The sequence below is a fragment of the Alligator sinensis genome, unplaced genomic scaffold (genome assembly GCF_000455745.1).
Source record: "Alligator sinensis unplaced genomic scaffold, ASM45574v1 scaffold172_1, whole genome shotgun sequence".
Taxonomy (NCBI): domain Eukaryota; kingdom Metazoa; phylum Chordata; order Crocodylia; family Alligatoridae; genus Alligator; species Alligator sinensis.
In genome coordinates, this window is record NW_005842168.1 from 2,098,651 (window position 1) to 2,116,676 (window position 18,026).

Consider the following 18,026-nt stretch of genomic DNA (forward strand, 5'->3'; position numbering starts at 1 on the left):
GCCATTGCCATCCGTCACCCTGCACCGCTGCCTCCTAGGAGGAAAGCAGGTGCAATGGCACGGGGTGGTAGGTGGCGGCATGGGGCAGTGGGTGGTCGCAGCCACGTGTGAGGCCTTCTCTCCCTACCGCGTGCGACCTCCCCCGCATCTGTCCGCTACCACCAGAAGGTATACACTTGTTAAGAAAAAGGTTGAAAATCCCAGATTTTAGTCCAACTCCATGCTCAAAGCAGGATAATCCCCAACCAAATCACCCCAGCCAAGGTTTAATACATCACCTCTCTACACAGCTTTCTTTAGCAAGTAAAGAACATACATTATTGAGGAGGCAGACCCCTATGTTCAATATGAAGGAACCACTTCCTTTTTTGTGTCCTTGTGACAAGGTATTGAGCAGGATTCACAGATTCAATGGAATCTGACAGGCCGCGCTGTGAGCGCTTCTGCTACGGCCTCAAACTTGCAACCACTGGGCTGTCAATCATGTGGTTTAGTGCCCGCCCCACTCCAGCCCCTGAAGAACCACTGATGTCAGTGAAACGATGCACAGAAAAAAGAAAGTGTGTGCAAGCATAAAATTGTGACAAAGGATTAGATTTATATTTAAATACAGGCAACCCCCGCTTAACGCGGTTTCACTTAATGCTATTTCACTATAGTGCTCATTTAAAATTAATACTCGATTTTGCTTAGCGCTGAGCCAGTTTCGTTATAGCGCTCAGCGAAGCAGCAGTGGAGGTGAGAAACGGCAAGTGGCAGCAAGTGGGCGGGCAGGAATGAGTGCGGGGCCTGCATGGGTGCCGCATGGCCAGGGCTGGCAGGGACCCAGGACGGGTCAGCAGGAGTGGGGTACTGGGCTGGCACAGTGCTGGAGTGGCTGGTGGACAGAGGGGATGGGGAGAAGCGGCGGCAGTGAGAAGCAGCGAGTGGGGGGAGGCATGAGCGCGGGGTGTCTGCCAGGGCCGGCGGGGGCCCAGGGTGGAGCTGCAGAAGTGTGGGGCCGGCTCATGGGGCTGGAGCAGCTGGCGGAAGGCAGAGGGGTGGGAAAAGGCAGCAGTGCTGAGAAGCTGCAGCAAGAAGTGGTGGTAAGTAATTATCTCTATTTACATTAATTCCTATGGGGAAATGGGTTCTGCTTAACGCTTGAATTTTCCGGAACCAATTAAGAGCGTTAAGCAAGGGCTGCCTGTATTTGTATGTTCCCTAGTTACAATAACATTGAACAGAATGGAACACTGCATATGCTCACAAATGGACTCCTGACCATGGAAACTGGATTTGTGCACTTTCTCCCTTACCTTTTTAAATGCTTCAGGCATACACCTGTCCATAAATCTCTTGCAATTCTCATCGGAATCAGAAAGGCCTTTTCAAAAAGGAAAAAAAGGTATAAATCTCATGATAACCTCCAGCTGGTTTGGTCTGAGCTGTTTAGAACATCAGCAACAAACTACTGGGCTTTATATATAATCTGTGCTATAATTTTCAAGGAACAGGGGTCAAAAAAACCTGATCTCAGGCCTTCTCCAAACCAGAGGTGTTTTAGTTTCCAACCATTCTGACTTGTACAACTTTACTTTGAACGCAACATCAACAATATGTTGGCACTAAGTTTTCCTGTCAACAGAAACTATGATTTATACAAATAACAGAATATTTTTCTGCCTTCCAGATTCAGCCAAGAACAAACCTGCATACAGACCCATGTTTTTTAATTTTTTTTTGCCTGCTATAACACTTTATATCTCTGCAACCAGCATAACTTCCTTTTAAATCTGATAGAGACTATAATGGAAGACAAGCTTAAGCTTTTTTAACCCAGGAATCAGGCATGTTGCCTCCACAGCACACACTGCCCTGGACACTTGAGTAAATAGGGAAGAATCAAGTCCGAGTATATGACAAGCAATAATGTATTTCCATTAGGATACCCAGACAAAATAACCAGTTATACATGCTGAGTAGTGCATGATCAATAAAGAGCAAGATCAATTTAATGTATTTAAAACAAACAAAAGCAAAAACAAAAAACAGTCAATTCTGGTTGCATTAAGTAATATAAGGATACAAGAGTAATTCCAGAGAAGTTATTTCAGTTTATGAATGCGGTGCCTTACTCGCGGATTTTGCCATTCATGGGGGATACGAGAACGTATCACCCGCAAATGGAGAGGGTCTCCTGTCTTTATTCCATTCTTTGACAGACACCCAAGCAAATTAAACTTAAAACCCTCTTTGCAGCACTAATACGATCAGAAAACAGAAGAAGTTAGCTACTTTATCAGAAATATACGTGTATGACTCCAGGCAAATAAGTGCTAAATTAACATGAAAACTGAAAATGCCTAAAGTATATTCTCTTCATACGTATCTGCTGAGCTTCCTAACAAACATCAGGGCCACATTTTTTGGGGGACAGGGTCGAGGAAGGGGAGAAGAGAGAGAAACTGAACTTACCAAGCCTTGCTAAGCAGGTAGATGCAATTAGGCACTTGCCTAGTGATTCTTCACGCTTGTAAGGTATGGACCAGTGATCTGTTAAAACTCTGCTCTCCAGTTCATACAAATTGGTTGTAGGAAACTCAATACCCTCTTCAGGGCAATTCCCATTTTCATCATTTTTCTGTGAATGAAAAGAGGTTCAAATACAGAATCATTTCTAGATGCTCCTAGTGATTAGTCAACTCCTTTAAAGAAGACCGTAGTTTTCTCCTATCATATTAATCATGTACGACACCAATTTCAACTGAGGATCTCTCTCTTTTTGAGAGAAGAATTTGAAACTTCTATCAAACACCCAGATACAGGGATTGCACTTTGCTGGATACCTTCTTGCAGTTCACATATTTAAAATATATATATATTTCTACAATACTTTTTTTCTAGGATTGCCAGCTATCAATTTTCTCATTGATCCTATGATATCCATTCATTTCCTTAACTGACCAGTTCCTGAAAATTCACCTAAGTTGGCAAACTTCTGTACTTGCATTTGCAAAGAGCCTGAAAACAGAAACCCTAGGACTTTGAAAACATCAGAAGGCAAATGAAAACGTTTTTAAACCAGTCTCAGTTTTGGGGCCATGTCTCATGATTCTTGAACTCCGAAGTTAGTTCATCCTGATTTAATTAATATGCAACAATGTGAGCTTCCACAGGTACACCCCAAAACCATCCTTCACACACACAAAATATTTATATTTAGCCTCACAATCCATGCAAACAGTCCTACAAAGTGTGAAAACTAATACTGTCATACAAAACATACTGTACCCTTTAACAACAGATTAGGGAACAAAATCACCGCAGATTATGTATAAAGGTAACATCATTTTGACATGAAGTACCCTGGATCTATCAAGAATTTTCAAATTTCTTTTCAGTAATTCTCTACTAAATATTCCCTGCAAAACATCTGACTGGGCAAGAAACTATTATTTTGATGCAGTTCAGAAGCATGATTTTCTCATCCAACCATTTCATGAAATAAAATCAGTCTTAAGTACAAGCTAATCAATTATTTAATGCAGTGATTTATTCAAAGAAAGTTAAGTTTCAAATGGCTGCCCAACAAGAAATATAGGGGTGTTTTGCAGTCTAAATGAATCAGAAGAAAGTATTGTATTTCCCTATCTCCCTCCTGCCCAGGACAAGAAGCAGCCCGAAGCTTAGCTTTAGCCATGTCCTTGTAAATGCCACTGAATGGCAATTATTCCTCCTGTACAGAGAACACAAAATTAGCCTGACACTTTGTTAAATGCCATATGAGGTAACTGTGTAAATGGTGCCAGATGAAATAGGAGGCTGGAGAGACAAGTTATCCATTTCTTCTCTCATTTCATTTCCAACCTCACACGGGTGCTTGGTCACCCAATGAGTAACAGGGTTTACATGGAGGAAGTCTTTCCCCCTGACATTAAAAGAGCACACAAAACTTCTTTTAAAAGGAAAAAGGACAGAATGTTTGGATCACATTTGGCAGCAATTGGTAATAACTGTCAGAGAGAGAGATGAAAACAGAAGTGCAGTGATAGCAACAAGACCTCAGTACGGACAGAAGCCAAGAACACGTAGGGAGGAAGGACAAGCAGGAAGTATATTCAAGTGTAAGAAACACAGTGTCAGGGAAGTGAAAGGAGTAAAAAGAAAAGAATAAATCAAAAGAAAGCAACTGAACCCAGGAGGAAGTGCTAAGCAAAGAATAAAATCCATTAAAGTAAATCAATGAGCTCCCAGTCTTCCCACTGCATTCACTATTTGAAGGGTCTGACCCACTACATTAAAAATAATCATTCTGCATCAATTATAACAGCGATTCAAAAGCAGTTAGTTTAGAAACAGACTCAACTTGTACACAGCTGACCTACAGCGTGCACTGAGCCCCAGTGGTCAAAGCCAAACAGAACAGGATTGATATTAATATTTGGAGTTAGAGACTCCAGAGTAAACAAGCCCTGTGATTCAGGGAATAAACCTGTCAACAGTCTGGAAGTAATGCCGCCTCCCCCACTACATCCAACTTTGCTCTGCAGAGCTAACAAAAAAATACTGAGGCAATGTTGTGCTTTCTTTGAAGCTTTGGATACTGATAGCTGCTGTGCTGTAGCCCGATCTAGCACGGTGAACGTATCCTTACGTAATCTTTGTCTAGCAACTAAAACACACATTTACAATCTCTAGTTCTTGGGTAAGAGGTGTTAGAAAGTCTAAATAAATTTAGTCCTGATGAAAGGCATAAACTGATGACATGCATCCTCCAACATGCACAGCAACATTCAAATTACCAAATCAATTTAATATTTGGTCTCTTCTAAAGCTGCCAATAGGATGCAAAACTGGTGTCAAGTTTAACCAAGGATTTACTTGTTTAGCATGAACACATATCCACTAGGAAACAGATTAAGAGATTTCATTCCATGTAGACTGGAAAAGCTAGTAAAATTAGACTCTCCCCTGTACTATTAAGGGGAAGATTATTAGTCCAATAAGAAGCAAAGACTCTGGTCACAGGATGCACACATTTGACACCAAAGTAACAACTGTATTGAACTGGAGCTGTAATGAATTAAAATGACATTTTAGTAGATGGTTTATGTGGCATGAGCTGGGGTCTCTTCATTTTCTACTGGATAGAGGGCCATTTTACATGCATTAATTCACAACTGGCACCTGTTTGCAGTGTGCTGGCTTGGCTGCACTGCTTTACTACATTTCAGATGTACTGTCTTTTATACTTCCTTCCCCTAAGAGCAGCAACCTTTTATGGTCACTCCCCGTGCCATGTCTCCACTGATCCCCTCCTACCGCTTAGCTGTGTTGAGTGTTACTATTATATATCCCCTCCCATGCAACTTCTGCTTTCTTACTGCATGCCACTGATAAAATGTGACCCAGCAGAACTGATGGATTCAGCAGCAAGGGAAAAATAAGTAAGCAGCCCTCAGCACAGAGCAGAGGGCTGGATAAGTAGCAGGTATCCTGGGAACACAGAATGAGGCCCCTTTAAAATTGGTCTCCAGGGCTGGTGCACTCAGCCCTGTGTCACTGATCCCTCACCTCCCCCATGCTGCAGGCCAAATCCAAGCCTTATGGACAAGGTGATAGGGACGGTAGGTGGGGTATTGGTAAAGCTGCTTTTATAACCTATTCCATTCTTTTATAAAGAGGGAGTGCACCCTCAGTATATTTCCAATTCAAAAAGGCAAACCATCCTTGAATACATGACTTTTTTCTGCTGCTAAAACCATGCCTTAGAAGATATCATCTTAATTATAACTGTGGATTACAAGGTACAAAAGCATCCTACAATTGATATTAAACTTACTGCAGTCTTCTGTAAGTGCAGACTGCTTAGAAGTCTAACTCCATTTCCATTCCATAATACTGAAACATTTCAGATGCTGCGTTCATGAGAGATTCAAGTGATTGACCTTACAATAGATTTAACCTTGTGTCTTACAACACACCTAAAATGAGTAATTATTTTCTCCTGAAAAGTATTGCTGCTATTCCCATGAGATTTCTACACCAATTTAAGCTGTTCATTGTTCAACTTCTAATAAAATGAATGATAAAAAATGCTCTAGAAAAGCAAAGGCTTAAAAACAGCAGATGAGAGAGCTAGGTAACCTGTAGAAAGGCACTAGGCAAGCTTTCACATCATTTCAAATTGAATCAGCAACAAATGTGTGTTTAGGAGCTCACTCTTGTCATTTGTGCCTGTTAAAACAGTCACAGCTGGGAAGAGTTCGCCACAATTTGCAGCATGTAGTGGAGAGGCTCAGAACTGATACTGCCAATTCTAGGGCAGCAGGTCAAGGTTGAGGTGAATAGACTTGTACAGAAACACAGTAATTCACAAGGCAAAATAAACTACACTCCAAAAACACCATGCAGCCACTCTGAGACACAGGAACATAACAGTCATCCCTTTGCTTCAAACAATGGTCTAATTCTGTTACAATAGGATTAAGAAAATCTTCAACATGCTTTTGGAGACGTGCACAGATCAGGACAAGAACGGTCAGTCACGCTCTTGATGAACTTTACATACAGCCAGTGTTTCCAGTACTGTTATTTTGAAATGCTGAGTAAAGCAAAGTGATGAGGCCTTTGTACTTTTGAAGGAATCCCTAATGATTATTGCACTAAGATAACAGCAGTAGGGATTCAAGATTAACTCCCCAATCACACAGGTTATGCAGGCAGTCTTATACTTTCATCTTAGAGACCTTTATAGTAACTTCTGTTCCAAGATTTAGGATTTCAGATCTAAAACAAACCAGAGTTCGATTGTAATACAAGAAAGTTACTGCAACTGTTTTTAACAAGAACATTTTCCTGTTTTAAGGACTGAGACAGTGGAGATAATGAAACATTTAAAGCTGAATTTATTTTAAATACTGGAGCTATGGGTATTGTTACACTAAGCTTTTTCTTAGCAGGTATTTGTATAGGGATTCCCAGTGTAATTTCCATAAAATAGCAACATAATGTGTCTAAGGGTATTCTACAGTCTAGTATGAAAGGTAGCGTAGAGATGCCTGTTCCAGCAGATATCAGAAGCATGGCAGAACCTGCTGTGGGTGAGTTGGCCTGCACTGACCTCTGTGCTTCTGCAGACAGACAGCAACCAGTACTTTTTGGGTACCTCTCCACTGTACTGCAATCTGTAGTATTGATCTCATGAGTCAGGAAGTTTGATACGGATGATTCTCCAATAAAACATTTTATTCACTGGTAAAGGAAGCAAAACTTTTCTAGAGTGATGAGCAAATTCAAACCTGAGCCATACAGCAACGATAAAGTCCTTGCACTTGACATGCTGAAGACCTTGGAGAGAGAAACTCCTAAGGCAAGCAAACAAAATTCATACACCTTATGAACTGAGAGTAAGCTAAAGCCACCTCAGCCGTTGAGTTTACAGGTCATTTCAGAATCATCCAGCCATTGACCATTTCTACTCATGCGGCCAAGTGTCCATTAGCAAGGGCTCTGTTCCCAGGATCTCTCCACCCTCTGGCTCTTTGCCTGCCTACACTCTCAGCTCTTACTCTAAGTGCTCACAACACTGTGGGGGCTGACTCACTCATGAATTCAGGCCATGCTAGTATCTTATTTTTCCTTTTTAGCCATTTTATTAACCTTATTTTTGAAGTGTGGAAGTAGATTTGTGTGCACACGCATACATGTATGCGCGCGCACAGGCATTCAAAATACCACTATTTTCATTAGAAAAGAAATAGTTCTCCAGGTTTAAACAGCTTTTAATGAATCTTTAAGGCACTATGTAAGCATGCTGTGTTTTTGACAATGCTCAGACCTGGAGAAAGTCATTGCTGACTTCTGAAAGCAAGATTTGTTATGCTTCTGCTTTTCAAGAATGTGCTTTTGAAGTCTGTATTATAAAACCTGTTGAGGGAGACAGAAGTGGAGGAAAGGTTAGCCATTACATAAGAATCGAAGCCTAAAAAGGAAGCCCTAATTGGCTCTGAGGTCATGGTTCAGACCTTTGAAAAAGTTGTTTTCAGTACTCGACTCAAAATTACAAGTTACATCAGATTCTGGCATACTATTTTCTAGTTGATTTATTGCAAATCTATAGTTACCTTCTTTAAATTCCTTCATACTTCTAGCATATGCTTCTTTGTTTCATTTCACTGTAAGATTTTTAATAACATTTATAAAAGAGAAACTATACTAACTCACATTTCTTTGAATGAGCAAGGTGAAACGAGACTATTTGAGGGCCTGGGGAGGATACCATGAACTCAACCTACCATGTAGGTTGGGTGTGAGTTTTGCTAAATAAAGGGAACGTTAGGGCAAATAAGCAGACCTTAATTTTGCCATTTCAGAGGACATGGACACACAAATTGCCACAAGGTAAGAAAAGGTGGGTAGTTACAGCCCAACATGCACTGTTCCAGGGAATGAAAGGCAGCTCAAGATCATTTCTCCACAAGGAAAGGAGAAGCAGCTACCGTAAATGAGTTTTCCTTTTGCATATGGCAAGAGCAAACACAGGAAAGTTGCCGTAGAGGGGCTAATTTACTATGGACCCCCCCCCCCACCTTGGCATGCCCTTAATAAGAAACTACTCCACTGATGCAAACTGGTGCCAGCACATTCCACACCACAGGGCATGGAGCAACCCAGTTCAAGAACAATGGCTGGACTACATGAAGTACACAGGGATGAACCAAGAACCCAAGCCCTACTTCCAGCTCTTCACAGACATGCTGTGTGACAGTAAGCAAGTCACAGTTTCTTAAATCTTTGGTTTCCTCAGCTGTAAAATGGCAACAAGATACTTCCCTACTGCAGAATATAGAGTGGAATTCATCAGTGTTTGCAGGATGCCAAGATCTTCACATCGAAGGTCATCTACAAGCAATACATTTAATACCTTTAAAAACTGAAGGAGAATTTCTCCACTGTCTGAGACATTATATTGAATGTGTCACAATGAATCCTGAAATCAAGACCTGACATTTGTTTCCCCCTAGTTACTTGTCAAGAGGAATTCGTATTAAGGCAGAATCTACTGTCTTTCATGCAGGTTTATTCTGCCATCTGCTTGAAACCTCATTTTAAAAATCCATTTTTAAAAGAAATATCTTCTGTTGGTCCAAATCCATTACTTGTGGTGCTAGGCACTGAACAGCTTTTTATCCATTAAAGCTGCAACTCTGCACATACATTGTGCCTTCAAGCAACTCTCTCAAAAATGCTTTGCCTACCAGATAGGGTAAGCTGTAACATTTGTATTTATTTAATTTATAGAAACTGATGAGTATCAGCCCAATCAGATGAAGCCATTTCCTTGAAGTCATGCAAGTGGCAGATCTGGGAATATAACCAAAAGGTGCATCCAGATCCATGTGTGGTGCCACAAACTACACACGCTGCACATGCAAGTGTTTGCCATGATGCTAATTTGCAGCGTGCTGGGTTTATTTTGACACTGGGATACCCCAGTGTTAAAAAAAAAAAAGCCTCTCCCAGAAAAAAGTGGAATGAAGCATGTGGCAAAAGTGCGTGCTGCCCCAAACTGGAGCCTGGCCAGCCAGAGCCATGCTCAGGCTGCTGGCTACGCTCTATGTATCTGGATTGCAGCCACTGAAGCCCCAGGAGAGCTCCAGGACCCAGGTAAGACTGTTGGGGACAGCCCAGGTGCTGGCGCCAGCCTCCCCTACCCCACCCAGGCAACTTGCCATGCGCCAGTGTACATGGAGGGGCATTCCCTGGGGACAACTAGCAGCGGCACATTTGCTCAAGTTTCTGCTCTTGGGGATGTGCCCAAAGAGTCTATTCCCCTGACTGCTCCCAGCACTAGACCAAATCATCTTATCCAGGCTTCTCATGTCAAGCTTGACATCTATTTTTAAACTTAACTCCAAAAATTATATCATATGCAATTTACTCTTCATTACAGACCGGATATTCACAGAACATTACACTTTCAGTACCTAATCTACATCATAGGACAACTTCCTCAGTGCAACTTTGTAACTGGTAGATCCGCTGCAAGCACAAACACATCTCTACAACAAGCACTGCTTATTTATTTGTCTGAGTACAGGTTAGTTTGTACAGTTGATAACATTTCATAATATACAAGGCAAGTGTTCAATAGTTTATTTTTAAAATCTTAAGCCTTAGCAAGGCAAGATGACACTAGAGCGCACTGATCTTAAATCTCTGGAAAAGGCTGCTTGCAGGCAAAAATTATGGAGTTTACTTGTTAGCAAGGAAAGCTCTATTTTATTGACGTTTTGCTACCAAAATGTCATCAAAAAAGCCCAGATTACATCAGTCTTTGGATGACTGATTTAATTTCCACAGAACATCTATAGTTTGAATTTGTGCTATACACCAATTTACACAAACACAACGTTCAGTATGGATATGAGAAGCAATTAGTCATAGCAGGTTGAGGAAGCAAGGTTGCTATTCAGAGTGTGTGAAAATAAGCCAGCCATGGCTAGCTCCTCCTAGCTGAGGCTAATTTGGATTCTTTATACAGACTAATTTGCCCCCATGAAACTTCTAACTCCCTCTGTGCAAGTGTTTAAAGCAAGGTGTTGGCTATGAGTTTACATTAGACTAACAAGAACAGGTTACCAATAGCATCTCTCTCATGTGTTAAAATACCTTATAATTCTTATCCCCAGGATAGAAAAATAAGAACTATGAGCCTACGTCCATCACTCAAAACTGAAAGCTAAACAAATAAGAACACCAATAACTTGCAAGAGAAAATCCTTTCAGCTTCAAGCTAGTCTAGAAATTAACCTTAATTAGGATTTTATTTAAAAAAAAAAATGCTGCTGGAACCAGAATTCCTGGTTTCCAGGGTGATGCCGTGGTGTTACCATTCAGCATTTCCCCCAGCTCACTTGACTAGATGTTCAGAGCCCAGAACAATACTTAGATATTAAATGGGCTATAGCAGCCAACAGGCAGTGGGAACTCAAACCTATCATTTGCCCACGCTTGATTTCATAGGACAAGCTGTGCACCTGGCTTAAGGAAGGGCAATTTTGAATTTTTCATCATTACCTTCACACTCAGTGGCAACTGTAACTTAACAGGAGCTGCAATGATATCAGTTGCCAACAGTTTGGAGCTTTTGTAAAGCTAGGTAGCATGAGGCTGGCATAGGGTGCTGGAAAGCCACTTGTAAGCCATGGGAGAAAAAGAAAGAATCACAGAATGTGCCAGATGAAAATGGTTTAAAAAATAAAAAATAAAAAAGCCTCTGGATATATTTAACAGACAGATTTGTATACTTTTACAAAGCCACAACCCTGCATCCTAATCATCAAGCTGATGCTGAGAACATGTTGGTGTGATCACACACAAAAAACAGTCCCCCTTGCCAGAAAACCAACTATAATTCTATGGTAGCAATTCAACACTGTGCCATACAAAGGACAAACAATGAATGACTGGGCTTCCAGAGTTCAAAGAAAAATAAGTACGAACTAAATACTTTCTTCCAGCCAGGTCACTAGGTATTGACAGAAAAGTGCTGCAATGAAACAAGTTTGCTTGAGGACAACAGATCAATAGGGACAGATTTTCAGGATTCTAAATGAGATATTAAATTAGATCGACTACAATAAATTAGCAAAGTAAAACAAAGCTGCCACTGACCTTTTAAAAAGAAATACATCTCAGCATGTATTATGGCATCCATTAGACTATCTCATTTGTGAAAAAATCAAGTGCTTAGTCCTGATCTTTCTGAAAAAAACAGAAGTAAATCTCCTTACAAGGAGCCTAATTCAAAGTCAGGTCTACTGTTCCTTACTATCACTGTGAAAACAAGTGTAAAGATGTTCAAGGACAAACATTTTCTCCACTTTAAAGGGGGAGGGACAAGTCTCTCGCAGCAGCTCTGTCAGCTGCTACAATCTGTTAAGTCTGCACGATTCTGGAGTCATATAAGCAAGCTAATCACCCTAATTCTGAGAATCATGAACGGGTAATAGCTGTATTGTATCAAACGATACTGATACAAGCTGTTATTGATGCAATAGGTATGCCTGTCTATATATTGACAGGCCTATATTATACAACAGTGAGCTATGATAGAATATAAATTTAAGCAGGAATCAGTCATTCTTATTTGTCTTAAACCATTATCTTAGCCGATTTTTTCTAGCAATGCTCCTTCCCTCTGCCCCAACAGCTTGTTAATTATGGCAGCTAGACTTCTTCAACCTCCAAGGATCAAATTCAGATGCTGGGAAGTATAACCTGCACTTAGATGAAGTGGGTGAAAGGAAGAAGGAAATCTAATTTGGTCTAAGTTGAGACCTCTAGAAAGTTATATGCAGACTGCTGAGACGTCTCTGAATTTGACTCATGGAGAATAGCAGAAATTTACTTTCTGAAAACTATTGCCAGGGCAGCCTCAATGCACATAAATGTTTTTCAAGATAAAGGTTTACAGAACAAATAACTCCCCTTCCCTCCTTGCCTTCTCTGTACAAAGGGCCACTGTTTCTTACCCAAAAGCATTCCAAGTGATCTGCTGGAATTAACTTCCTAACACTAGTTAATTTGTTTTTATCCCCATTTTCCTTTAGCACTTCACTTCCTTATTAAACAGCTGCCATGAAATAGCACTCTGGGCTGGGAAGATGACCAGAAAATGTCTCTAGAGAATGTTATATCAAAGACGCTTCCTGCCCAGCTGAGAAGCTGCCCATCTATGAACAAGTTACCTCCCATTTTTGCTCACTACAAATATCATCCTAATGCAAGTCCTCAGGCAGTCTAATTATTTTAAAACATTTGTCTTCATTTGAAAACTACTTCAGTGAACCGATTACATGACAAGATAAGTCCTCTGAAATACAGAGCTAGCATTTAGTATTAACACCCGAGTCTCACCAATACTCCAATCTTGCAATTGCCTTCCAGTTACTAGCATCTTTATTCTAGATCCATCAAGCACCACACAAGTACTGAAATTTGTCAAGTTCTTTTCTTAATAGTCAAAATCAATTGCTCAAAATGCTTGAAACAGGCAGACTCTCAAAAGAGATCCTGTACCTGAGTCAGTGATATTTGAAAATGCCAGTGCAGGAAACTAGAAGACTAAAACACTGGCACCTGATATTCAGGTGGCACTGAGCCAGGGCCTCAGTGACAACATCCACCACAAAGCTTTACTCAACTGCTTGAAATTGTTTTACAAGGCCAATTCTTAGATAAACCACACTGTAAAGTTTCTAGAGAAGCACGCCAGATATACTCAACTTGTGCCTAGCTCAGGCCACTATTTACAAGGTGTGTGATCTACATTAAATTCACAGATAGCTGCAGTAAGTTTACCACATTTATTTAGTCAAGGAGAATGATTTTTCACACATCATAAAGAAAGAAATGGATCAGCTAATATTAGCTGCTTCCAGTCAAGAATCACAAATCACTTCAGTAACTTTAATTAATGCTCTCTGCACTCTAATGTAGTGGGCAAATTTTGTTACCTGCAGGCTGAAGATTGAAGTACAGAGAGATTAAGTAATATGCCCACAAACCACACAGTATATCTGAGATGTTCTAACTCCCAGTACTGAATTTGAAACACTCGTTTTCTTCACATTATTGCATGTAGGAGAGCAAGTGGAAAACTGCTTCCAGCACTATTATTGACCACAGCCACTGGTCTCTCTCTTTTACAAAACCCTTTTCTAGGGAGTAGAAGAGTGGTTCCAAACTGTTTCAGACTTGAGATCCCCCTGACAGAGTTGAGACACCCCTGGAAAAATGACATTTTCACTTTTCTTTTTTCCTAAGAAAAATACTAGAGCAATTCTTCTGTTGCAATGAACTCAGAAAGACCACAAACAGGGCAGAATGGTTTTAACACTGTAAATTGCTATTTGAAATCTCTGGGATAATCCTGTGAATCATGTTTGGACACCTAACAGTGCTAACTTTAGGTGGCACCCTTGAAAGGATCTCAAGGCAACCCAGGGTGCAGTAGGACCCTAGCTGAGAATCACCCGAGTAGAATGAGAATAATAGTGGCAGGATGAGTTCCACTTTGGACCTACCACCACCTCTGAAAGGAACTGTGGAAAAGTCTGCAGTATAACCCACTCCTTGTAAAATCTGCCAGAAAGTGGATCAGAACCTCATACCTTGCAAATTCAAGAGAGCACATGTTTCAAGCAAGTCAGGGATAGCTTGAAGGCATGCAATCTTAGTCACACTTTAGTAAGTTCATAGCAACAACTGTCAGAAGCCATGAAAAAAAAATTAAGGCTCTTAAGAACTCTACAAGTCACTGTGACCTGCATGCTTGTTACTACATCAGTATCCATCATGCTTTATCCCCACATACAGTATTTGTGGGTTCACTGGTTAGTTTCAGCATTCTCCAGCCTGCCTGAAAAACCCTCCATGTTTTTATCTAGACTCTAAGCAAATCCACCTCTCCAGGCTCTTGACTGCATATTTTGAGCCTTGTCTCCTCTGGGTGAATACCATTATGAAGTCGTATTTCAAATTTTAATTTCTGCACAATCATTTCAGTTTGCTATATCAGTAGGAAGTAAATGATGCTGCATGATGTGCTGGTTTAGAAACATTTCTATCACACTCCTTATGCTCAACAAAAGCCAATCATGTTGGAAGAAATACTTTATAGTTGGCTCCTTTAATTGTTATGGGATCTTTCACTGAAATGTTCTCTCGAATTATATCATATTATGCTCAATGCTGTGACATAATGAGAGTAATTCTTCCTACGCAGCTTGGTAAAATTGATCCTTGTGCTCAAATTTAGGAAATCTAATCTTTAATAAGCAGATTTCTTCAGCCTTCTTGCTACTTCCTTTGTTTCTTTTCGGCCTTTCCAAGAGAAGCACATGTCAATTGTATGCTAGAGGCACATACTTTTTTCCTTTCTAATATCAATCTCATCTTCCTAATGCATGTAGACTTAGTGCTAAGTTGACATACATTCTCATCATATTCATCACCCTCTTTCAACATTTAAGGATTTAGTAGAAACTTGTACAGTAACTTAGATTCTACATGCCAGGCTGGCTTACTTTGCGAGTCTAGGAATGCCAAGTTAACTTTTCACACCAGAACTTGAGATAATCTCCAAGACTGATAAAATGCCATGCTCCTGAGGGCAGAGATGAGGTTTACTCTGGAATCAATGCCATCTTTTAAACTCACATTTTGCCAGTGTTTGATCCCTGCAGAGGTGTTGTATTGTTTTCAAAACAGAGGAAAAAGGTAAACTGCTTTTGGCCAATGTTTCCCATGAATTAATGAGCAAGGGCTAATCATACTTGTTTACAAGATAACCATTACCTAAAGCATGTGATATGCTATAAATACCTTTTAAACCTTGACGTCTGAATTGCACATAGCCAAAAGAACTCTTGAAAATGTGAAACACTAACCTGGTCTGTATTCTGTACTAGGACTGATACTTCCAACCATGGTTTGCATTACAAAGATTAAACTTAAACAGACAAATCAAAACTGTATCATTCACTAGACTACCCATTTTTTATGGAGAAGAGCCACTTAGATTGCAAGGGCTACTTATTTTCTGAGCTGGAAAATTCCATTTTGCAATATTTTATTTAACTTCTATTACTAATGCTAGCATACTTAATCTGAGTTTCAGGAACATTGTAAATATATTTCTAAGTTGCCTAGACCCTGGGATATAAATTAAAAAAAAACAAATTAAAAAAACCCACTCCCCTAACCCAAGGTATTTCCTGAGCTGTTCTGCTTCAGACTGTGTCCACTAAGGTCACTTAATGCAAATATATGTAGAAGTGTGCAAGACTACAATAAAAAATAGGACTAGTCCCAAAGGATTTCAATTTGTTCTTTTTAAAGGGTGTAAAAAAAATCGACAAATATAAAACAACAAGCAGCTAAATACAGGTGACATCTAAGCTCGTTTCCTAAATGTTTCTTGTGTCACTTCTACGTTGAAAAAAATAAGGCTTTGATTGTAATATGTGGATATAGGGACCCCTAAATCTGTGTGGATTTTATTACTGAGTTGGAGTCAATTTTGTAACAGGTCTTGCTTACAAATACTCCTAATGCCTCTGCCATTTCTCAGATAATAGCCATATTTTCCTATTTGCAGAAGTGCTTTTGTTTCCTTAGCTTTATTTTGTAAGACCAGGAAAAATGTCTGACTGAGCAAAGGATGCAGTGCAGATGACTACATATAAAGTGTGAAACACACCAACTGAAAAAATAGAAAGAATAGTCTCAGAGTAAACTTGAGTAATTTTAACTGAGTTGGCTAAGAAATGCAGACGTGAGCAATTTTTCAACTGGCAGTATCTCTTTAAATGTCTCACTGAAAGAGCACTGTATCACACATGTAACTCTTTAAACTGTATCTGAACTTTAAGACTAAAAATGCATCTTCCACAGGTCTTAATTAGCCCACTGAAAGTAGATGGTATTGATACTAGGGTTATAATATTCATCCATAATCTCCAAACCAACAAAGGGAAAGACCAGAAATAAAGATACGGTTTACCCATGTTAACTTTGCTAGTTCAGGCAATCAGAGCCCCTCATCCTGTAGATATTCTGACATAAGTTATAGTGTGCACATCCTCCATTAGTGTAAATTATTACAGTACACCAGCTAAGGATCTAGCCTGTGAACAAGAGGACTAATTCTGTACATACGTTTTGAAGGATCAGACCTCAAGACAAGCAATGCAGCCAGACTGTATTGTATGAATGATGCAGGCTGCATTTACCATACAGTCTGTATTGACAAAATGCACATATCCCCATATCTTAAAAACAGGTATGTGTATAACTGGCTTTGAGCCCTACCTATTCCACAATGCAGACACTATCAGCTGGCTCATTTCTTACAGACATCATGACAGAGGTGCATTTGGAGAAGAGATTTGAGAGGGGAGGGTAGCAACTTTATAGATAAGTTCAAAGAGGACATTGCAAGCAGGAGGAGCAGCAGCAGCAGGGAGGGAAACATGAAAAGGTCTGCACGACAAGCTAATGAAGGCCTGATGAGGCTGGCAGAGCAAAGAGGCAATGAGAGAAAAAGCTAAAGCAACAACTTGGGAGCAGCACGGTCACGAGGGGTCAAACTCCTTCACTCCCTCTCACAAAGGCACCGTTTTGAAAAAGCAGGCAAAGTTACGATGTTTGAAGAGAACAACACTAAAGCTTTTATTATTTACAAAACAAAACAACAGAAGTCTGTCTATTTTGTGTTTTCATTTACTCCTTAAAGCGTTTCATCGATTCATACATCGTAAGGCTGGCAAGGGCCTCGGGAGAGCATCGGGTCCAGCCCCCGGCGCCAAGCAGGAAAGATAACTGGGGGTCAAGACCGCGTTAAGACTCATCCCATAATAAAGGCGACTCCAGCTTTGCTGCACAACTTCCCTGGCAGCAATTGATGCTTATGCGTCTCAGGGGAAATAATAATGATAATTAAAAAAAACAGAACAAAACAAGAAAACCCACGAGAAGCGATACTGGCTGAGACACGGGGGTGGAAGGCAGGGTCGATCCACCCGGGCTCAGGACCACCCGATCCTTTGAACGGTGTGGCGTGGGGAGGAAAGCCGGACTCTCAACCAGGGGGTTGCCGCACCCCGGGGTGCCACCCGGTCCTTCGAAGGGCGAGGAGAAAAGCAGACCGGCCCCGTTCTCAACCAGGGAAGAGTGCGCTCCTGCAGCCTGACTGCAGGCGTTTGCACCCGAACGCTCGGGGATATCGGATCCACCCAAAGATCCTCGTCAGGCTCGCGTCTGCCGGCGGCCCCCAATCTTCGAAGGCCGAGGCGTGAGGAGAAGAGCGGGCATGTCAAGCTCAAGGCTCACCACCCCCCCCGGGACGCAGCGAGCCAGTCGCCGCATGTGTCCAAGCACTAATTTCCCAGCGGCTGCTCTTTGGGGGCGAGAGTGACTTAGTAATGGGGGGAAACAGGGGGGGAGGTAGATTTATTGCCCGGGTCACCCGTGTG

At 40.9% G+C, this 18,026-nt stretch overlaps 1 protein-coding gene across 1 annotated transcript in view; it reads right to left on the bottom strand.

Moving 5' to 3' along the window:
• Positions 1-18,026, bottom strand: part of USP24 (ubiquitin specific peptidase 24) — a 96,107-nt gene that overhangs the window by 72,111 nt on the left and 5,970 nt on the right. The window contains exons 2-4 of the mRNA XM_014520902.2: positions 17,524-17,795; positions 2,458-2,623; positions 1,299-1,366 (exon numbers count right to left, since the gene is read on the bottom strand). Of these exons, the coding sequence (XP_014376388.2) occupies positions 1,299-1,366; positions 2,458-2,623; positions 17,524-17,795 (506 nt within the window). The remainder of the gene's footprint in view (positions 1-1,298; positions 1,367-2,457; positions 2,624-17,523; positions 17,796-18,026) is intronic.